Below are 24,567 nucleotides of genomic sequence, written 5' to 3' on the forward strand. Positions count from 1 at the left end.
TGAACTGCCATAGCCTAACACTGAGGCAAACAACATAGCGACAGAAGCAATAGTTTTAAAATATCGACTACCCATTACTTGTTGCCCTGTCAGATAGTTATATAGCAAAATGAGTGGATATATAGGAAGCCCGGAACATCTGTAACTGTGATGCCCTGCAAGAATGAGGAGATATAATCCCTTTTTTCTCGGCTCCACCCATCTATTTATGAGTTGGTTGTCGGGATAAAAATGATTTTCACAAGGAGCAATCAATCTGAACGATATCCCAAAAGTATCTTTCTGAAAACTTCTCACCTGTGTTGGACACGTTAGTGCAGGACTGCTTATATACAGACTACAACATTGTCGTTTTCAACGTTTTACTCATCTTCTGAATTATACCTTTTCATGGTACCATTCCGTCATCAAACTGATGATCGCATTTAACCCTTATCCTCGAGTGGCTTTCAGCCTTGATAAGTGGTGACTCGACAGCATGAAAAATCCTCTCATAATACTCTTCATCATTCAACTGACAAATCTATCTATCTCATTAACCCTTATTAGTATAAACAAAAAATAAGAATTGCTGAAACCATATAAATAAAACTAACTCATCTCCAACGTTCCGTACCGCGTGTAACATTTTTTTTTTTTTTTTTTTGTAAAATTTTTCCAAAATCTGTGTTCGTTACCGAAATGCAATGAGATTCCGAGAGTCTGCGACGATTGAAAGATTCACGCCAAAAAAATAATAAAGGAACTTTTTTTTTTTTAAATTTTTTTCCTTACATGACAAGAGTTCGTGTAAAGAAATGCTGGAAATAACTTAAAATTAAATTAAATATTTACAAAAGCAAGATAGGCATACAGATATAAAAAAAAAATGAATAAAAATAATATTTAAATCACAAACAAAAAACTTTCGAACACTTTTAAAGTGCAATTCTGCCAATATAACTTTCTTTTTTACAAAAACAAATAATAAAAAAAAAATCAGAGATTTAGTCAAGGGAGGTAATTCTGTTCTCCTTCAACCAATAGTATCCGAATATCTGAAAAATCTTCCTTGATTCATGCCAGTATTTAAATAAAAAAAAAAATTAAATCATAGCTGACGACTGATTCGCCCGGAAAAAAAAAAAAAAAAAAATTAATCGCAGTGAAAAAGAGGTCAAATAAAAATACTTTGCCTCTCGTCAATTTTGCATAGAAAGATTAATATTAAAGTTTCCAAGGTATGTTTGTTATCATGTTTTATAATCAGATGAAGGGGAGGGGCCGAACAACAGCAACAATAGTCATCATCTTTATCCAGTATTTGTAAAAAAAACCCAAAAAAAACTAAAATTTAAAAAAAAAAAAATCCAATTTGATTTTTCTGAAACATGACTTGTGTGTTTCAGAACTTTTGAGATAAGGATAGATTATTTTGGATTATTCGGACTACTGATCTCACAACGTTTCGGCCAATGTAACCTGTGAGTTTCTTCCGTTGCTTCTTTTTGAACTTTGCGAGCTTCTAGTCAACTTAAGGGTTTTAAATTTGAAAAGATGCACTTGGAGAAGGTTGGAGGTTATGTCAGCCAAAAGCATTGGGAATATAACAACAACCGAGATGAGGTTAGGGTGAGACGCCTAAATTCTCTTAAGCTTTGATGTTGAGAAAAATGGATTTCTGTGATTGCCAGTCTTTGAGATAAAAAAAAGCATTTGGAATCATCTGAATCCATAGGTGGTTGAAAAAAAAAAAAAAAAAGAAAACGAAAATCAAAAAAAGATAGGAAAAAAGGGGAAAAAAAAGGAAAGAGAAAAGAAAAAGAGATGGAAAAAGAAAAAGGGAAAAAAAGAGAAGATGAAAAGAAAAAAGAGGAAAAACAGAACAAAGGTGAAAAAAATGAAAAGGAAAAAAGAAAAAAGTTAAAAAAAAAAAAAAAAATCCAATTCCAAACTCCTCATCTGATATTCACTATCCATCCCCCTTCTCTCATTTCCACATTTTGAAATTTGACATAATTTGTCACGTTAATTACAAGCATTGGCAACAGACAGTTTATCAATTCAGTTAGTCTTAAATCCAGACCCTCAAAAATTGACCATCCAATAGTTTTGACTTGACCATTTGATCATTTACAGAAAAAAAAAAATAATGCAACAGAAAAGAATTGGTCAGCCTTTTTTGGAGGAAAACAAGAAAAACGGCTCAAAACGGAAGAGACGATACGTTTATCTATCCCAACATGCTGCTCCAAAGATGGAAGCAGCAGGCACCGATGAAGGTCTCAACAAGATTTTGGATGGCTTCTTGGCGTTGTTCATCTTCGGCTGATGTCTGCACGACGGCGGCTGTCCGAGCTTCACGGTTGAGCAGGCTCAAGTCCTGGAAAACGAAAGTTGGAAATCGACTGAAAAAAATCATCTATCCTCTCTTTCATAAAAGTCACAAACTAAAATTACTTCATGCATCCCGGGCAATACCTATTAGAGACAGATAGTATTGGATAATTTACAATCTCGTTTTTATACATTAGTGGGACAGATTGCTGAAACAATCTTTCACTTGATGATACAAGCACTAAAATTGAAATTTGTCAGGTTTGCTTCTGTAAGCTTCTTGAAAACTGGCAGCCATCTTGAATTTTCTGATGGCTAACGTCCTTTTCTTAAAATGTATATTCTGAACGCCATTTGTGCAAATTTTGACGCTTGTATCACTAAGTCAAAGATTCTTATGGAATATTGAGATTTTTTTTTTTTACACAGTGATCACCACTTATCAAGGCCCGGAAGCCACTCAGGGATAAGGGTTATTGCAAGTACATTACGTTAGTGTGGAGATTTGATGAAGTGTTTACTTAAGGGGGCGGTTCATTAGGAATTTGTTAACATTGGACTTGAAGACATCCAAGTTGTAGTCCGGTGGGAAGCAGGCAGACGGAACAGAGCCCCACAGGCGTGCAGTTCTAAGAAAGAAGCTTTGTTCATGGAATCCGCGTTTTGATTTAGGCACAGATATAGAGTGGGGGAAATTTTTCACAGTGGATTCAGCTAGACGGGTGTTTTTCGTGAAAGATTGGCGAGGGGGGACCAGAGATTGGAGTTCAGACGAGCTAAGCTGCCCCACTACATTGTCTTGCCATCAAATTATCAAATCAACTAAAATGAGCAGAACCCGTGGAAATTCCACGGTAGTTGAAAATTTTAAAAACAAATTATAAATAAAACGAAGAAAAAATAAAATAAAACAACGAATTTAAAAACAAATTTTTTAGTAAATTCTTTTTTAACCTTTTAAAGCGAAAAAGAATTAATTTAACAAATTTATATTTTTTTCAATGAAAGCTCAACACCTAACACATTGTTTTTTTTTTCCTGAATAATGTTTAATATAAATTATAAAGGAACAAATGTCAATTGATTTGCACATTTTTTTTTAATTTAAAAAAAAATCTATAATAAAAAAAACAGTCTCTTCTCAACATGACTTTTTAAAATCTATATCTATAAAAGTGAAAGTGTGTGTGTGTGTGTGTGTGTGTGTGTGTGTGTGTGTGTGTGTATGTACATTTCCCTACACAATAACTCTGTCAATTTTCAGTCTACAGACTCGAAATTTGGTATGCAGTGTATGGAGATTTGGGAAAATCTTTGTAATCCATTTCCGGCCAGAAATTTGGCTGTTAAGGGGGCAAAATTCAAAGATTTGACCTTTGAGAACTCTACCAAACTCCTCCGTCAATTTTGGGTATAAACACTTGAAATTTTAGATATAGGTTCCTTGGACATGGATCTAACTTAATAACTTTATTTGAGCTCAAAACAATAAATGTTAAGGAGTCATAATAGGGGTCAAAGTAAGAAAAATTTGACCTCTGCGGTCTCTACCAAATTACTCAGACAATTTCTGGTCTAAACATTTGAAATTTTACATAAAGGGTATTCAGAGATAGGGCAAGCTTTTTAATCAGTTTGGGTCAAAAATTTGAGCTACTAATATATAAATGTATGTATGTATGTTTGCATGTCTGCCTAAAACTTTCGACCGAGGCGACGGATTTTCACAAGATCAGTATCGTTTTGAAGCTCGGTCCTTCAGACGACAAATACCAAAAAATTGGCTAAAAACATTAATTTCTTCACCCTTAACTGGGCACTTTTCTACAGGGAGGGGTCACTTTTTTCAACAATATTTTCGAAAGTCATCCCCTATTTTCGATTGTCTAGCCTTAATTTAAACCTACGTCACTCCTGGTTTGGCGGTGGTCGTAACAGCAAAGACGTCACGTTCTTTTCCTACTTTGCAGTACAGGTTCGAGCCTGCTTTCTCACTACCACTTTTTTTTTTTTTGCTCAACAGACACCTCCAAACACCTGGGCAACGCCGGGCTGAAATGATAGTTATAAAATAGCCATTTTAAAACTGTAACCAGACAGCCATGTTTTTTTTTTTTTTTAATTTGTGGAGAGGAGATGGTTTTAATGATTTTTAACTGATAAAGAGCTACTATAAAGGGAGGTAATTTGTTTCTCATTAATTAATGTTTGTGATGATGATGGTTCTTTTTTGTGACGTCGGACAAGTAAATTAATAATATTTACATTTCCTTGCAGATTGTTTGAACATATCACATTAACAAAAATTTCTTTTTACAAAAATGATTAAGCCTTGTTTAATTTATTAAGTTGTCCTAAAAGTTTGTAAACACTTGCGAAAAAATTGAATTTTTATGCAATTTTTAAGCCACACACCACCAGGAAGATCAAAGACAAGTTTGAAGAGCTGGATAGTGTCGAGGTTCTGCCACATCGGGTCGACACTCCTGACCACGCTCCATCAGATTATGGCCTTTTCCACTCAATGCAACACTTTCGGAAGGCCTGCTGATTCGACTCGGTTGATGAAGTCGAGGACGTGTGTCAAGAATTCTTTGATTCAAAGGCAGCTGAATGGTACTTTGACCAGATCTGAAAACTTGCAAATCGATGGCAGAAAGTCTTGGAAAATGATGGTCTTTATTTTGAGGATTAATTTTTGTTTTGTTTGTTATTACTAGGGCTATAACAAGAGAATATTCTTTTCATTATTTTGGCTCTCGAGTATATATCAGTTAATATCGTATATGTTTTTAGGTAGAATGGTGTGGTTCTCGATTGATTAACTGTGTCTAACTGTGTCAAATGTACACTCGAGAGTCAAAAAATGATAAGAATATTCTCTTGTCATAGTCCATATAATAACATTTCATACACTTGCCTGATAGATTCTTTAGTAATGACAAATGTTCCCTGAATCTACACTATCATACTAACACCTTCTCCCTATGCTCCAATGGTATTAATATTTAATAAAATCGACCCAGAGAAAATTATTGAATTCCTGAAAGATTAAAATATACAACAACATACAACAAAAGATTCCACAAGAAAAACCCAAAACAACTAACCAACATCTGACACATTACAATTAATGTTTCCACATTAAATGACCTAAAAGTGGTTGATATGCCATAAAACAAAACAAAAAAACAAGATCGAAGTCGGTCTTAAGGACTCGCATTAAACATCCATCGTATCATTGATTGAGATTGTCGGACTGACTTCCTCATCTTGATTGTAATCGTCACAACGTTTCGGCCGTTTTGCCCTCCGGCCTTCATCAGGTGGTACCGTGTTCGGACTCCCCATAATAATAATAAAGGGTTGGGTTCGAGACTCCTAACAAACGGTTCCCCAGTTCGATACAAAACACCTGATGAAGGCCGGAGGGCAAAACGGCCGAAACGTTGTGACGATAACAACCAAGATGAGGAAGTCAGTCCGACAATGTCAATCAATGAAAACACCTCATCTCAAAAATACAGACAATTACTATCCATCGTATCATTATCATTGCTCTCCATGCAACACATATCCTCAACCCTTTCAGGTCAGATTTCTATACATAATCACTAGGGCTATAACCAGAGAATATTCTTTCCATTATTTTCACTCTCGAGTATATATCAGTTAATATCTTGTATGTTTTTAGATAGAGTGATGTGGTTCTCGATTGACTGTGTTGGATATATACTCGAGAGTCAAAAATCTTTACAAACTTTTGGGACGACCTATTACATTGTAATTTTTGGTTTTCATGTACTGAAATTTATGACCAGATTTTTTTTGGGAAAAAAAAAATTTGTCACATAGAGGTCCTATCCACTGTTTCCCGTTTCTTCGAATTTATGAGCCTGCAGAAATTTAAATGTAATGTGAACAAATAACTTGTTGCGTAACTCCCCACCTAGATTACCTCCACCACCAAAAATCTGCCCCCCTATCAAAGTCTTCAATGGAAGTATAAATAAAAACAAAAGAGTTTTACTTACCGCTCGACCCGTCGTGCTATTTACCGATAGCAAAATACAAGTGTCGAGGTAGTCAGCATTCACAATGACCTACAGAAAGAGAAAAGTTTAAAAGTTTTTCAAATTAAATTATAACATTATACTGTCATTACTAACCAGCAGAGCATTACCAGGGGAAGAGTCTATCAGGCGAGGGAACATTATGTGATACTGTATGGAAGTAAGGGTCGAAGACATGCATTGCATGGAGAGAAATTGGTTGTTTTATTATTTAATGCCGAATCCAGTCATTTCGGAAAATATTTTTTATGCCTCAAGTTCTTTATATTTTCAAATATTTATTCATGTAACAATGACCAACGGAAAAAAATAAAAGTGTACCAAAAAGTTTTTTAAATCTATGATATAAAAGTTACTTTGTGTGTGTATGCGCGCGTGCGTGTGTGCGAGTGCCTTCCTCATAGAATCTAAAATGGCTGAGCCTATCTAATGCAAATTTCACACATAGGTAATTTATGTGGCTGGCAATGTTCTTAGATAGGTTTTATACAGAAATTCATCTGATAAATATCAAAAAGCAAAAAAATCTGATTTAAAAATAGTCTTTCTTCTGTTATAAATAAAAAAGAATTTTTACAGGGGAATATTTTACATTACACCGGCCAAGAGAAATAATAAAATCTCAGCAAATTTTTTTTCTTAAAAAAAAACAAAAAAACAGATTTATTATAATTTAGAGATATAGCTCAGCGGTAAAGCATTCGACTACAGATGGGATGATCACGTGTTTAAGCCCAGGTGTACCTCATCATTTTATTTTAATTTTTTCTTATTAATGAGTTCAATTTAAAATAAAAGAAGAGATGCCATTTAAAATCGCGGCAAATCATTTCTTCGTTTACATATTTTAAAACTAAACAGTAATCAGACTTTTCCAGGGAATTCATCGTCAAGCCCAAATATCAGTTAACATGATACTGTATACAAATACAAACAGAATTTGATGAACGACATTATCATTATTATTTTTATTTATTTTTTTTTATTTTGCAAGTTAGTTCACCGAGCAAATTATTCCTCATAATATATAATAATCAATAGATGATTGATTCTATAATAATACATATGCAATTTGCATAAATTAAAATATGTTTAAACGTATTGTATGACCGAGCAACACCGATTATCAGCTATCATAATAACTTTATAAAATAGACTTAATCTTGTTGAATTATTCAGCGATATCTTCCGGTCTCAAAACAAGAAACACACTATGTTCCCGCTGGCCATAATGATTAATTCTTTACCTGGGAAAGCTTCTCTAACTGGATTTATGCTACCATTTTTTTTTTTTTTGCTTGGAAAACTACATTTTCCTATTTCAAGAATGGTTTTACACTCAAATAGAATAAAAAACAACAAAACATTTAAAGTAAATCCAGCAGAATTGAATTCTCTACCGACCTGTATACTTTTAATGTGTGGAAACTAAGATTTTTTTTTTTTTTTTTTTTTTAGAACAATATGGTGTTCATGATAGAAACACAAAAAAAAAAAATAAAAACGCATAAAATTTACTGCATATTGTGTTTTTCCAGTCAGGTTTTTAAAGAGGAGTCGTTTTGTAAATTGTGCAAATTTCCTACCATTTTCGGTCACAAATTCATATATAAAAGTAAAAATACTTATAGTACTGCAGTTTTTAATGATGAAACATTGTTTTGAAAACGTTATTGAAATCTGTACAAAATTTCCTTTAATATGCTACAAGCCATATTTTGTTAATACTTTATATGAATCGTGTTGTGGTAGTCGTCTTAAATTTCCCGGTCGCCATCTTGAATTTCCTGGTAGCCATTTTGAATTTTCACAGTCTGATGATCACAAATGGTAATATCCATCAGAATAATAGTTCATGTGATAATGAAGCTTCACCTAACATTTATTTTAGCTGTTTTTACAATATTTCTACTTAGAGTCGTTAAATTAAGCTTAAATATGCTAATTAGTCCCTAAGTTACCAACTAAATACAACTATCTGAACTTTGAACGTGCTGTGATATGTTCAAAATTTCATATAATATCTTAACAGCTGAAGTTATAGCTTTTAAAGATGAGTAGGTCTATAAATTGTGAAAATTGCCTACCATTTCCAGTCACAAGCATATTGGCAAAATATGATGGTCACACAAGAAAAAAATATGATGGTTACATGGTAAAAAATATATAGTCACATGATAAAATACAATGATGGTCGCATGGTAAAAAAAATATGATGGTCGCATGATAAAATAAAATGATGGTCACACAAGAAAAAAAATATGATGGTCACACGGTAAAAAAATATGATGGTCACACAAGAAAAAAATATGATGGTTACATGGTAAAAAATATATAGTCACATGATAAAATACAATGATGGTCGCATGGTAAAAAAAATATGGTTACATGATAAAAAAAATGGTCACACAAAAAAATATGGTCACACGGTAAAAAGTATGGTCACATGATAAAAAAATATGGTCACACGCTAAAAAAATATGGTCACACTATAAAAAAAATATGGTCACACTATAAAAAAAATATGGTCACACGGTAAAAAAAAATATGGTCACATGATAAAAAAATATTGTCACATGATAAAAAAATATGGTCACACGATAAAAAAATATGGTCACACGGTAAAAAAAATATGGTAACACTATAAAAAAAATATGGTCACACGATAAAAAAAATATGGTCACACGATAAAAAAAAAATGGTCACATGATAAAAAAAAATGGTCACATGATAAAAAAATATGGTCACACGATAAAAAATATGGTCACACGATAAAAAAATATGGTAACACGGTAAAAAAAATATGGTCACACTATAAAAAAATATGGTCACATGATAAAAAATTATGGTCACATGATAAAAAAATATGGTCACACGGTAAAAAAAATATGGTCACACGGTAAAAAAAATATGGTCACACGGTAAAAAAAATATGGTCACATGATTAAAAAAATATGGTCACATGATTAAAAAAATATGGTCACACGGTAAAAAAATATGGTCACATGATAATAAAATATGGTCACACGGTAAAAAAAATATGGTCACACGATAAAAAAAATATGGTCACACGGTAAAAAAAATATGGTCACACGGTAAAAAAAAAAGGGTCACACGGTAAAAAAAATATGGTCACACGGTAAAAAAAATATGGTCACACGGTAAAAAAATATATGGTCACACGATAAAAAAAAATATGGTCACACGGTAAAAAAAATATGGTCACACGGTAAAAAAAATATGGTCACACGGTAAAAAAAATATGGTCACACGGTAAAAAAAATATGGTCACACGGTAAAAAAAATATGGTCACGTGATAAAAAAATATAGTCACGTGATAAAAAAATATGGTCACGTGATAAAAAAATATGGTCACGTGATAAAAAAATATGGTCACGTGATAAAAAAATATGGTCACGTGATAAAAAATATGGTCACGTGATAAAAAAATATGGTCACGTGATAAAAAATATGGTCACGTGATAAAAAAAATATGGTCACGTGATAAAAAAATATGGTCAAGTGATAAAAAAATATGGTCAAGTGATAAAAAAATATGGTCACGTGATAAAAAAATATGGTCACGTGATAAAAAAATATAGTCACGTGATAAAAAAATATGGTCAAGTGATAAAAAAATATGGTCAAGTGATAAAAAAATATGGTCAAGTGATAAAAAAATATGGTCAAGTGATAAAAAAATATGGTCACATGATAAAAAATATGGTCACATGATAAAAAAAATATGGTCACATGATAAAAAATATGGTCACATGATAAAAAAATATGGTCACATGATAAAAAAATATGGTCACATGATAAAAAAATATGGTCACACGGTAAAAAAAATATGGTCACATGGTAAAAAAAATATGGTCACACGATAAAAAAAAATATGGTCACACGGTAAAAAAAATATGGTCACACGGTAAAAAAAATATGGTCACACGGTAAAAAAAATATGGTCACACGGTAAAAAAAATATGGTCACGTGATAAAAAAATATAGTCACGTGATAAAAAAATATGGTCACGTGATAAAAAAATATGGTCACGTGATAAAAAAATATGGTCACGTGATAAAAAAATATGGTCACATGATAAAAAATATGGTCACGTGATAAAAAAATATGGTCACGTGATAAAAAAATATGGTCACGTGATAAAAAAAATATGGTCACGTGATAAAAAAATATGGTCAAGTGATAAAAAAATATGGTCAAGTGATAAAAAAATATGGTCACGTGATAAAAAAATATAGTCACGTGATAAAAAAATATGGTCAAGTGATAAAAAAATATGGTCAAGTGATAAAAAAATATGGTCAAGTGATAAAAAAATATGGTCAAGTGATAAAACAATATGGTCAAGTGATAAAAAAATATGGTCAAGTGATAAAAAAATATGGTCAAGTGATAAAAAAATATGGTCACATGATAAAAAATATGGTCACATGATAAAAAAAATATGGTCACATGATAAAAAAATATGGTCACATGATAAAAAAAATATGGTCACATGATAAAAAAATATGGTCACATGATAAAAAAAAAATATGGTCACATGGTAAAAAAAAATATGGTCACATGGTAAAAAAAAATATGGTCACATGATAAAAAAATATGGTCACATGATAAAAAAATATGGTCACATGATAAAAAAAATATGGTCACATGGTAAAAAAATATGGTCACATGATAAAAAAATATGGTCCCATGATAAAAAATATGGTCACATGATAAAAAAATATGGTCACATGATAAAAAAATATGGTCACATGATAAAAAAATATGGTCACATGATAAAAAAATATGGTCGCATGATAAAAAAAATATGGTCACATGATAAAAAAAATATGGTCACATGATAAAAAAATATGGTCACATGATAAAAAAATATGGTCACATGATAAAAAAATGTGGTCACATGATAAAAAAATATGGTCACATGATAAAAAAATATGGTCACATGATAAAAAAAATATGGTCACATGATAAAAAAAATATGGTCACATGATAAAAAAATATGGTCACATGATAAAAAAATATGGTCACATGATAAAAAAATATGGTCACATGATAAAAAAATATGGTCACATGATAAAAAAAATATGGTCACATGATAAAAAAATATGGTCACATGATAAAAAAAAATGATGGTAAAAAAAAATGATGGTAAAACATAAAAAAAAATAAAACTTACTGCACATTGTGTCTTTCCGTCCGTATTAACAAAATAGCGAAATTGATCTCCGTAACGACTTGGAAGATACAAAAGTAGTGTACTGAACCAGTGTGGACCCATGTTCGTAAAATGGAGAAGACGTTCATCGAGTTTACTCAGTGATGAAGATTCCACCATGCAGAGTAATTCTTCAAAATCGGTAAACGTCAGACGTGGAAGCTGGAAAAAGAGGAATAAAACTTTTTTTTACTTGAATTTTTTTCCGTGTTTGTCGTGTTTGTTTTGCTTTCGTATTTATATTTTTTGGATAAAAATTTTTTTCATCCATTTTTTTTTTTTGCTAATTCAAACTCTGGAGTGGATTTTTTGGGGGAGAATTTGTGTTGATTAAATGTAAGTGTAGAATATATATATATATATATATATATATATATATATATGTATATATATAGAAATGTGTATATATATATATGTGTGTGTGCGTGTGTGTGATTGTTGGGATGATTAATCAGAATCGGAGATCAGAAAAATCAGAATTGGGGGGGGGGGGGGGTAACAGAATTGGTATCATAATCAGAAAATTTTATGCCTATTTTCTAATGCCAAAAACGATTCTTTTTATTGTCTCTTATTTGATTTCATTTAAAAACCTTCCACTATTGTTAATAATGCTAAAATAAATATTTTTTATTTTTAAGCTGACAGTAAAACTAAAATCTATAGAGTATACCCCACAAGTGTATTTTTACGTTTGCGAAAAATATCTGCACATTTAACGTGTGCTTTTACGATAGTCATGAAAAAAATAACAAATGTATAAAGAGTTATGAGAATCGGAATCGGTAATTGTATCGGAATCGGGAAAAATATTGGAATAGTTCCATCACTAATATATTATATATATATATTGTTTTTAAAATATAATTATCTACTGACACGTGTTTCGTCATCCACGACTCATCAGAGTGGCTGAATCTAGCGAGATTCAAAATCGGGACCCCGTGGTAATGAGCCTAAACTCTTTACCTGTGTGTCCATCTCGCTCGACTGTTTGGATGTATCGTGATTTATTTAGATGTTATTTGTTTTTGTGATACGTTTTTATATATATATATATATATATATATATATATAAATCCGAAACCTCTGGCCTTGATAGAGGGGAGACTAAAACTGTCTGCTATGATTTAAAATAATCTGAAATAACGACAAGGGGAGACTTGATTCCAAAAGTTTTCTCATATGTTATATCTCTCCTCTTTTTGAAATAAGGTACGATTATGAATATCTCCAGTATCAAATAATCCTTATACACTATGAAAATGACTTTATGTATGAAAAACAAAGATGGGAGATATAACATATGAGAAATATTTGGAATCAAGTCTCCCCTTAAATCATTTGAAACCATAGCAGCAAGTTTTAGTCTTCCTTCCATCAAGGCTTGAGGTTTTGGGGAAATATCAGATATTTTGTAATTCATATGCAAAACTAGTAAAACAAATGACTATGATTGAAACATTTTATGGCTGTAAAAAAGTGTCAAAAATAGGCTCTGAATAATGGATGATCCCTTTAATGTGCAACCTTAAGGACAAATGTCACATAGCTCACTACACAATTCAGGTCATTACCTTTCCAACGAGCCTTCATTTGTTAAATTCTGATCAATAGTCGCTGAGATTGCCAAAAAGAGTGGTGTGTGTATATATATATATATATATATATATATATATATATATATATATATATATATATATATTTATTAATGAAAACAAAGGGATGTAGTGTTTACCTGATATACGTAATGGTAAACTTCAATCTAATATAAATACCAGTATTTATATATAGAAAATGTAATCCCAACCGAATTAAAAAAGCTCAATACGCAATAGAGAGTAGAGCTTATTATAAGAGAAAGAAAATTAAAACTGTAAGTTGAAATTTACAATCAACATATTTTTTTTATTTGGCAATTTATAATTACAATAAATTGTGGTTTCACTTAATGCCTTTTTTTTTTACACAGTGATCACCACTTATCAAGGCCCGGAAGCCACTCAGGGATAAGGATTATTGCAAGTACATTACGTTAGTGTGGAGATTTGATGAAGTGTTTAATTAAGAGGGCAGTTCATTAGGAATTTGTTAACATTGGACTTGAAGACATCCAAGTTGTAGTCCGGAGGGAAGCAGGCAGACGGAACTGAGTTCCACAGGCGTGCAGTTCTAAGAAAGAAGCTTTGTTCATGAAATCCGCGTTTTGATTTAGGCACAGATATAGAGTGGGGGAAATTTTTCACAGTGGATTCAGCTAGACGGGTGTTTTTCGTGAAAGATTGGCGAGGGGGGGGCCTTAACTAGCAAATTCTAGCATTGCTAAAAATATAATTTGCTGATTTCTTTATGTCTTCTGATGAGAATAATAATAATTGCATTATATATATATATATATATATATATATATATATATATATATATATATATATGTATAGTCTTTGAAGTTTTTAACATTTGAAACTATACAAAAAATTACTTTTTATCATTCGTTAAAAAAAAAAACATCTAGTCAGTAAGTCATTTAATCACCTGCAATCACTGCATCAACTCTCTCGAATTTACTATAATACCAATTTTTTTTTTTTCAAGGGATCATCAGTTGTTTACCATGAAACACTGTTTATATATATATATACACATATATATATATCCACTTATCAAGTGTTTCCTTTTCAGATTAAATATGTTTTTAACTCTTTTTCAAAGTGTTTTCTAACATGTTTTATTAAATGTTTGTTCGTATTATAAGCTCTATCTCCTATTTGGTTTTATCGAGCTTTTACGTCTGGCTGAGATAACTTTATAAATATTAATTCTTTAATATTTATATTATACTTTAATTTTACCATCTTGGATCATTTTGATAAATTTAATTATAATTTTTAATATATATATATATATATATATTTCAGAAATTTGTACTGTTTTTTTTACCTACATATATATATATATATATATATATATATATATATATATATATATATATATATAAATAAACTTGAAGCCAAATTGAATTTTCCTTTTACCAATAATAAGTTGATCATAGAAAATGTCTTTTGGGATTCATCCATTGTCCATGCGGTGCACATGGCCTACCCAGTATAGGCGTCTTTGGTAAAGGAGGGTGAACATAGAGGGGATATTTCATTACATATTACCAATATATAGAATTATTTCTACAATCAAACAATGTTGCAGACCCCACAAACCACGTCATAATAATGAAATGCTTATTTTTTGGTGATTGCATTTCTTTCACTCACAATCTTCCAAGGCTCACCTACTGAATGAAAAATATCTTTTCATTTTTTTTTTTTAATAAAACGAACAAACTTAAATTATTTAAACAATAAAAGTTTAATAGAATAATGTACTGTTTTTTGGGTTTTTTTTTTACGAAGGCTGTTTAAAAAAATATCTGAAGAAATCAGAATGTTTATACGTTCAAGTATCAACACAAAATTTGTTGTATATTTAGAAATTAGATTTATTAAAAAAATCACAGAAAAATCTTTATGATGTACATACTCGTCACAGAATAAAAATGTCATATTCTATTGGCTAGTAACATTTCTATTTGGCTAGTAACATTTCTATTGGCTAGTAACATTTCTATTTGGCTAGTAAATGAAAATATTTAGTTGTCAGAGGTCAACTAAAGATAAATTTGTCCGTAGAGCCCTGTTTAATAAAAATCCCTCGTTTATATTTTAAATGTATTTAGTCAAGTTAAGAAGTAACAAGTTTCAATTTTAATTATTTTTAGTCGTTTCAAAAGAAAGCACGGATACAAAAATTCTGAAATTTTTTTACCATACCTAATATTGAAAAATAAAAAACATTTACAGTTTTGAACGTTTTTTGCGATGAGGTATTAATGTTTGTATTGTTTAGATTAATCGGACCTGCATGAAACGCTGTGAGATTAACACTCTATATGAGAATAGCAATCTAACAAATTCCTATTCCAGAAACTTCTTTCCAAGATCTGCATGTTTGTGGAACGCTTATCCTGCTGACTGTTTTCCTCCTACTGTGGTGTATTGTTCTTGTCCCAAATCACATGTATGTTGTGTTTTTATCTAATGGACTGTACATGTATGTATATATACATTGCGTACGTATATAACGGACTATTTCACGGACTTTTGTCCTCAAATCCCTTAATGTCTATTTATTTAACGGCCCGTGATTCGTCTAGTGTTCCTGGGTGTCAAACATATGTATATACATGACAACATACCTGGCTGCTGCTGGCCACTTCTGGGGGATTTGCCAACCATCTTGGAGGAACCGGAACCAGCTGTAACAAAGATGCTTCAAGACGTGGACCTAAGACGATGTTTGTTTTTATATGATTTATTCACTCCCGTCAGCAGAATCCGACAATCTTTGGCTTGTGGGTTCTCTGAGACCGTCACCTCCATCATGGGGAAACCCGTTTTAGCCCATCCTGCTTCTTTGACTTCTAGGATCCAATTCAACTAAACTTGCTTAAACCTGACACATCATGTTTGGTCACCGCTCGCATACTTCCAGTGCAACTTACCGGCCATCCAGTTTGATACATGTCACAACATGACCTTTTGACCTCTTCTGCACCTGCATGCTTGCTCAGCTTATTGTTTCCCACGATGCAATCTCTGTTGTTTACTCCATTAGATAGATAGATATATAGATAGATATATAGATAGATACATAGATAGATATATAGATAGATACATAGATAGATGTATAGATAGATATATAGATAGATGTATAGATAGATGTATAGATAGATACACAGATAGATGTATAGATAGATACATAGATAGATGTATAGATAGATATATAGATAGATGTATAGATAGGTAACAGACAATTAAATGCTTCTACCTATTTCCTGACACTGTTTTCTAACACTGTTTTTTTTTACATAGCCATAACCACATCAAGGCCCAGAGACCACTCGAGGATAAGGGTTAAGAGTGTACAGTAGTCAATTAGACATTATAGTAATCGTTAGTAATCACTATTTCCTGACACTACCTACAGCGTTGATCTTTTTAAGATCAAGGCTAATAGGCATTTCCTGGCTTTTGTGATTAACTTTTTGAATATTGATTCAAAATGTTTCATGCCATGTCTGGATTGATTTCCATTAAAAAAATCCTCTCCACATATTGCTCTTACTGATAATATAAAATAAGCTACAGTAAAATTAAATTAACGCTGAGTAAAGATAACATTTGGAGATAAAATAAAGTTCAGGTTAAAAAAATTTTTTTTCACAGAAAGTATGAGAAAAATATAATGAAATATAATAATAATTTAAAAACTAAGGTCAATAGACATCTCCTGTCTTTGCAATAATCATGTTCCGTTCTTTTTTTTTTTTCCATTTTTTTTTACCTTTTTTTTTTTTTGTTTGTTACCTTTTTTTTTCTGTTTTTTTTTTTTGTTGTTGCAATAATTTAAAAACAAAGGTCATCTCCTGTCTTTGCAATAATCATGTTCCGTTCTTGGTAATTCCGTACATCGAGTGGCTTTACTACATGTTTGGAGTGATTTCCAGAAAAAAAAAAATCCTCCCAATGTATTGTTCTTCATTAAACTGACAATTGTTAACTTTATCCTTGAATGGCTTTTAGCCTTAGTATAAAAAGAAAACACCTCCACTTACCCCATCATCAAATTCATTCCTCTTCTTCTTCTTTCCTTCATCTTCTTGTCCACCTTTCAAGAGCCTTTCCCACAGAATGTCACGCCGACATTTTCCCATACAGAACATTACCGTTCGTTCAATCTTTCGCCTGCAATAAGAAAAGTTAAACATTCGTTTAAGATAAAGTGACAACACGTCATGCAAAAGGGAGTCAACGCCATCTCTGATAAACGTAGGATTGCATTTGACATTATCAAATGTTGCAGAGTTAAATTAAGTAATTTTGAAAATAGTTGGAGGCGGAGGTTTTTCGAAGCAGTTCCGAGTTTTCATCAGTTTCCAAGGTTTCCCAAAGCAGTCAGAGTCAACGGATTTTCCAAAAGCAAGCAGTCTCCTCTCAACTTGACTTTTTAAAACAATTATAAAATAAAACAATTATAAAATAAAATAAAACAATTATAAAATAAAATAAAACAATTATGAAATAAAATAGCTAATTTGAAACTGTAAACAGAAAGCCATTTTTTTTTAAATTTTTGGAGAGGAAATAATTTTAATGATTTTTAACTGATAAAGAGCAACTATAAAGGGAGGTAATTCGTTTCTTGTTAATATTTGCGATGATAATGTACTTTTTTGTGACACTGGGCGTCGGACAAGTAAATTAATATTTAGATTTTTCATTTGTTTATTTTTTTATAAACTAGACTTGTACTTTTGTTTGGTGTAAGGACTTTCCATTGCAATGCTGACAGGATTGATGGACGGACTTATTCCAGAAAACCATGTAAGACAATTGCAGCAGGCGATTGCCACATTCATAATAATGACGGCAAAATTCATCTTAAAGATAAGGTGGAATAACTCTAATTAAACTAAAAAAAAAAAATCCCAAATTAACTTAACATACGATAAGAGACATATTTATTTTATACAAACTGTATATACAACTGGTGTTATCAGGTCGAAACAATATATGTCATACATGCTACCCGGCATTGCTCAATTGTAAAATATGCTTAAATATGACATTTTAATTTATGCAAGTTATATTTTGAAATATAAGATCTCCATCGAGCCTATAACAATTTGTAAACAAAACACAGATCGCATCAGCAAGAGCGAAGACACCCAATCATCAGGAGCAGCCACTGTTATGACAACGGTACCAACCTGTGGTTAACTACAATATTCAACCACTTGTTTATGACGCATTAAGTTGTCAGAAACTATGTTTTTTGTACCTTCCTAACAACTATGATACACAGTTCATTATAGCAAAGAACTATTGGGAAAAACACACTGCTCAAGGAAATAACCACATTAAGAGAGTCAGAAAAAATTTGATAGATCAGATACGGAAATATGTGGTAAAATATCTATAAAACGACTACAAGTGACAAACTTAATCTAAATTTCATTCACAGTTACACCAAGTTTAAATGGGAACGGTACTTGTAAAGTTTAATCAAGACATTAAAAAAATGAAAATATTGAAAAAAACAAAAAAAAAACAGTTATTTTGTACGTATCCGTTATGGACTGAAGTTCTCCGAAAAAAAAAAAAAAATCCACTTAATTTGATCAAGTAGTTTTTTTTTTTTTTTTTTTACAGTGGAAAATCACGTTATTATGACAGCGCGCTGAAGGTAGACCAACACAACACAACAACATGTTTCCTCTGAGATCGCTGCACAAACTGCTGCTCTCAACTACATCTGCATGCACACTATATAAAGGCTTGCGTCACCAGCAGTTCATGGTGGAGGTTGGCTGAATGACTCAGCTAGAATCGAAACCAAAACATTTAGATAATTTTTAAAAAAATAATTTAAAAAAAAAAATAATTAAAAAAAAATAATTTAAAAAAATAATTGAAAAAAAATAATTAAAAAAAATTAATTTAAAAAAATAATTTTAAAAAAATAATTTTAAAAAAATAATTAAAAAAAGAAATAATAAAAAAAAATAAATAAAAAAAAAAAATTAAAAAAAATTAATTTAAAAAAATAATTTTTAAAAAAATAATTTAAAAAAAAATAATTTTAAATGCCCATACAAAAAAACGTCTGGAAAATTATTGAAAGCATAGACATAGGGCGGGGGGGGGGGGGGGGGGGGGCAGCCCTAATCGCATAGGGTAGAATTAGCTGCAAAGTTTTTGGCAAAGAGTTTGGCTTTCTCTGATGCTGACAAGATTTTATCTCAGGTCCATTGACGATGGTTGGGATAAAGTACACACTTCTATTCAAGATCCTGTTTGTTATTTGCCAAAATTGGTGGGAACCAAGCTGCTGCTCAGCTACTTTGGACTTGACGGACTGATCATATAACTCTCTTATTACTCTTTTACAGATAAGGTAAGATATTTCATCCATTGCATTAAAAAGTTTAAATTTTATATCCTGTCTGCCTTTCTTGCAACAATACACTAAATTTGTTAGTGTGACGGCCATTATCGGGTATTGCGATAAAATACTTTAAGACACAAAATATAACAACTGGTGCCGGAAGTTTATAACAAACAATCAAAAGTCACAAATATAACACGCAGATTTTACATTCATTATTATAGAGCCAATACTCTATTGATTATTATATTGTACCCAATATATAGGAGTGATTCTAAAAGTGAAGAAACAAAAAAATGACAACCTGGGTGCCATCAGCTAGAATCGAAACCAAAACATGTAGATAATTTTAAATGCCTGTATAAAAAAAAAAGTCTGGAAACTTATTGAAGGCACCTTGTAGATATTAGATATGCAGTCGGTTGGTTGGTTGGTTCTTTTACGGCATATCAACCGTTTTCAGGTTATTTAATGCCAAATCCAGTGATTTTGAAGAAAATTTTTTAATAGAATATATTTGATTTTTGTTTTTTTTCAAGTCTGTTTCTATTTAACTCATAGTTGTGACCCTAACAGGTACTACCACTTCTGGTCAGTGTGAACCTGGGAGCAATGGCAATTAAAGGGTGGCTCCACACTCCCCAAAGCCCGTAAACTGGTTATTTAATGCCAAATCCAGTGATTTTAAAGAAAATTTTTTTTGATAGAATATATTTGTTGTTTTCAAGTCGGTTTCTATTCAATCCATAGTTGGGACCCTAATAGATACTACTACTCCAGGTCAGAGTGAACCTGGGAGCAATGGCAATTAAAGGGTGGCTCCACACTCCCCAAAGCCCGCAAGCTGGGGCCTCACCATCAGATATAGTTTAAGGTCATATCCAGGACCTATGCAGTCAGACTGGTTCACATTTATTAAACATCCGAAATATGGATAATGATTAGTATTAAGTATTGTTGCTTGTGTCTTTTTTAGCTCTCCCGCGTAACATTTCCTACAGAAATTGCTTCATCCTTTACAAATTAACGTTCGATATACAGACCTGGTCGGTAATATGTTGAAACTTGAAAACATTCGTTAAATATACTTACTTGGCTGCATCGGCTTCCTTGGTGACGAAGCTGTGAAGAGGTGGAAGTCTGCGTTGTCTGTTTGTCGTTTCTGATCGAACTCCGATGTGCTGCTTGACGGGCACGCTAAACTCTTCAAAATCTTCAACCGTATTTGGGACGAGGAAGGCTCCCGTGGCACGTAAGGTCCCGCCGAGCTTCTGCACAAAACTTTGCATCGGCAGCTCACACTTGCTGGTCAGCACGAGAAAATATTGTAGGCAAAGGGTCGAATTGTCTCGGCCCGATGGTGGGAACTGCGAACTCGTGCCAGTTCCACTACCCATGCTGCAAACACTGCCGCCGCTTTGGCTGCGCGTGTCCAGTTTTACGACAACGCCGACGTTGTATTCGTCATTTGATTTACATGATCCGTCGGAGTTTCCACTCAAATTGCGGGATTGTCGGTGGAGCACCAGAGCTTCTTCCTTGTCATGTTGGGGACTGGATTCCTGGAAATACACAAAGGATGGAATCAAAATTTAGGAAGATTTTAAGAATTCCTTGCAAAACTGAAAATGGAAAAAGTTTTTCAAAATAAGTAAAAGTAATCTGCAATTTAAAAAAAAGAAAAAAAGAAAAGAAAAAAGGAAAAGAAAATAGGGAAAAAGAAAAAGAAAAAGTAAAAGAAAAAAGAAACAGAAAAAAGAAATAGAAAAAAGAAAAAGAAAAAATAGAAAAAAAAAAGAAAAAAGAAAAAGAAAAGAAAAAGAACAAAATAAAAAAGGACAAAAAAGGAAAAGACATTAGAGAAAAGGAAAAAAGAAAAAGAGAAAGAAAAAAGAATGAAGAGAAAAAAAACGAAAATAATAAATGAAAAAGAAAAAAATGAAATAGGGGAAAGAAAAAAAGAAAAAAATGAAAGAGAAAAAAGACAAGAAATATTAAATATTAAAGGAAAAGGAAAAAGGAGATAAGAGGAAAAAGAAAAAAATGAAGAGAAAAAGACAAGAAAAGAAAAAAGAAAAGAAAAAGGAAAAAAAAACTGTCCTCATAAACAAATTGTCTTTATTCCATTCATTATTTTCTATCCTCTCATGATATTCTTCATCATTAAACTGACAATCTATCCATTTCATTAACCCTTATCCTCGGGTTGATTTTAGCAACTCATTAGTATAAAAAATCCTCTCATGATATTCTTCATCATTCAACTGACAATCTATCTCTTTAACCTTTATCCTCAAGTAGCTTTTAGCCTTGGTATAGTGACATTAGTATAAATAATCCTCTCATAATATTCTTCATCATTCAACTGAGAATCTATCAATCTCGTTAACCCATATCCTCGAGTGTTTTTTGCCTTGAGAAGTTGTGACTCATTAGTATAAAAAAATCCTTTCATAATATTCGCCATCATTCCACAGACAATATATCCATCTCATTAGCCTTTATCCTTGAGTGGCTTTATAAATGGTGACCCATTAGTATGAAAAATCCTCTCATAACATTCTTCATCAACCTTAAATCATTAGTAAAAAAAGAAAAAGAAATTCTAAAATCGTAGTAATGATCAACAATATCAAATTCAACAAATTAATTTTCAAATGGGTCACCTCCTTAGGCCATGTCTTCTTCCTGAAAAGAAGACCCTAAACCAACTTTAACCTAATGTTAACTAATGTTAACTAATGCTTCTGTCGAACGACACATGCTGAATGTTTATAATATTCTTCAATTTTGACGACCTTTCAAAAAGGTACCAGTTCTTGTTGAAAAGTACATTTCTCATACAGATACAGCGCATCTTTGGTTAACTCCATCAAAATGTTATGCAAGTCAGAATAGTAGCATTTAGAAAGAAACCTCAAAGGACTACTTAAGCTTCTCGAGCTCTGTGCATCTTTAAATTCATCCTAACGATTGATTAACTGCGACAAATTATTTTTCAGCAGGTCATCTTAGTCCTGTAACGTTCTTGCTAACAAACACAAACATTGTAGGTAGAGAGAGTCGCAGGGAAAACGAGATCTTTGACACACACTTATTTTCTTTGTCTAGTCACCGACACGTATTTAACACCAGTGTTCTCTCTTTCTGACCGGCACGTAAGCTTTTTTTTTTTTTGTAAGACGATTTTATTGAGAATCGGTTGTGTCTGATGCTGTGTATTAATATACACAGCATCAGACACAACGGATTCTCAATACACTGCACCACACACAACTGGCTCTCAATACATCGCACCACACACAACTGGCTCTCAATATACCATACCACACACATCTGGCTCTCAATACACCATACCACACACATCTGGCTCTCAATACACCATACCACACACAACTGGCTCTCAATACACAGCACCACACACAACTGGCTCTCAATAAACTGCACCGCACACAACTGGGTATCAATACACATCACCACACAGAACTGGGTCTCAATACACTGCAACACACACAACTAGCTTATAATACACCGCAGTAGACAGAGCTTCCCCTCAATACACCGCAGTAGACAGAGCTGCTCCTCCACATACGGTATAAAACACAGCTAGCTCAAAATACACACCAGCAGACACAGCTGGCTCTCAAATATGCTGCACCACACACAACTGGCTCTCAATACACGTCATCAGACATAGCTGGCTCTCAATAAAGAGCACCAAACACAACTGGCTCTCAATCAAAGGGGTAAGAGTAAGAACTACTGCATGCTTTCTGAATGGAACTTTCCACGCATCTTTTTTTCTTTTTCTTCTCTTTTTCTCCTCCCTTCCTTTTGATCATAATCCCTATGTTTGCATTTCACTCCATGACACCATGCTCCAAAATGCTGATGCAACTATGTTCATCTAACTGCAAGGTTGGCCTTTGCCATAAGATGTCGATATTAATCTGAAATATACTTTTTTCTGTTTCGATTATTCTCTCCTCTTCCTCATGTTTTGCACCCAATATTTTAACTTTTACAATTAAAGCAGTTCAATCCTCTCATAATATTCTTCATCAAATTTACAACCTTTCCATCTCAAATGGTTTTTTTAACCTGGACTTATTAGTAAAAAAATAATAAATTACAATTAAAAAATATATATATATATATATATATATATATATATATATATATATATATAAAACAATATTTAATACAAGATTGCAAGGCATAAAAAATAATTTTGTCCCCTCCTCCATCACCCCCACCAAAAAAAAAAAAAAAAAATTATGCAAGCAAGATTGCCAATCTGAAATAGAAAAAATTTTAAGAAGCAGCTTTTAATTAATAGCATTCAAAGCAGAAAGAAGAAAAAAGGAAAGATAGAATTTTAATTGGCTACACATATGCAAACATATTTCAATCTTTAGATTTCTTCACGCCACTTGTTACATATTAACCAAGTTCCACCATTAGTAAGCATCACTACCTAACACTTATTAACTCTTATCCTTGAGTGACCTCTGGGCCTTGATAAGCGGTGACCCCCCCCCCCCAAAAAATAGCTCCCCTAATTTAGTTAGTTTATACACTCTGTACCTCCTAACCCTAACCTGTACATCCTCACTGGCATTGCCAGCCAAGCAGAGACCACAAAAGCTATCAGTGATGAATGCAATCTTTTTCATAGACGTGAACCAATGGTTCAACAACTGAAGTCCAGGAGAAGCTTCTTCAACCATGTTGAACCTCTTACAATATCTTAGGAAGGCCAAGATCACAGTGTAGTATCTGTTCTGACGCTACACTTTACCTTTTCTGTCGTCAGTCAGTGGAGGAGTAATCCTTCATGACTGAGACAACTTTTATTTTTGTTCCTATCCAGAGTGTCCCTTTTAGGGGAGCTGGATTTTCACCACATTAAAAACCGACCTTGTGTCTAACTCTGCCC

At 32.3% G+C, this 24,567-nt stretch overlaps 1 protein-coding gene across 1 annotated transcript in view; it reads right to left on the reverse strand.

Annotated features, from left to right (window-relative positions):
• Positions 1 to 652: 652 nt before the first annotated feature.
• LOC145267011 (KICSTOR complex protein SZT2-like) overlaps positions 653 to 24,567 on the reverse strand; it is a 423,147-nt gene continuing 399,232 nt past the window's right edge. The window contains exons 64-68 of the mRNA XM_080122911.1: positions 20,721 to 21,190; positions 17,296 to 17,425; positions 11,592 to 11,792; positions 6,351 to 6,419; positions 653 to 2,362 (exon numbers count right to left, since the gene is read on the reverse strand). Coding sequence (XP_079979037.1) covers positions 2,213 to 2,362; positions 6,351 to 6,419; positions 11,592 to 11,792; positions 17,296 to 17,425; positions 20,721 to 21,190 — 1,020 coding nt within the window. The 3' untranslated portion in view covers positions 653 to 2,212. The remainder of the gene's footprint in view (positions 2,363 to 6,350; positions 6,420 to 11,591; positions 11,793 to 17,295; positions 17,426 to 20,720; positions 21,191 to 24,567) is intronic.

Source organism: Euprymna scolopes, chromosome 42 (assembly GCF_053919585.1).
Source record: "Euprymna scolopes isolate OS-2025 chromosome 42, ASM5391958v1, whole genome shotgun sequence".
In the NCBI taxonomy this organism is placed as follows: Eukaryota; Metazoa; Mollusca; class Cephalopoda; order Sepiida; family Sepiolidae; genus Euprymna; species Euprymna scolopes.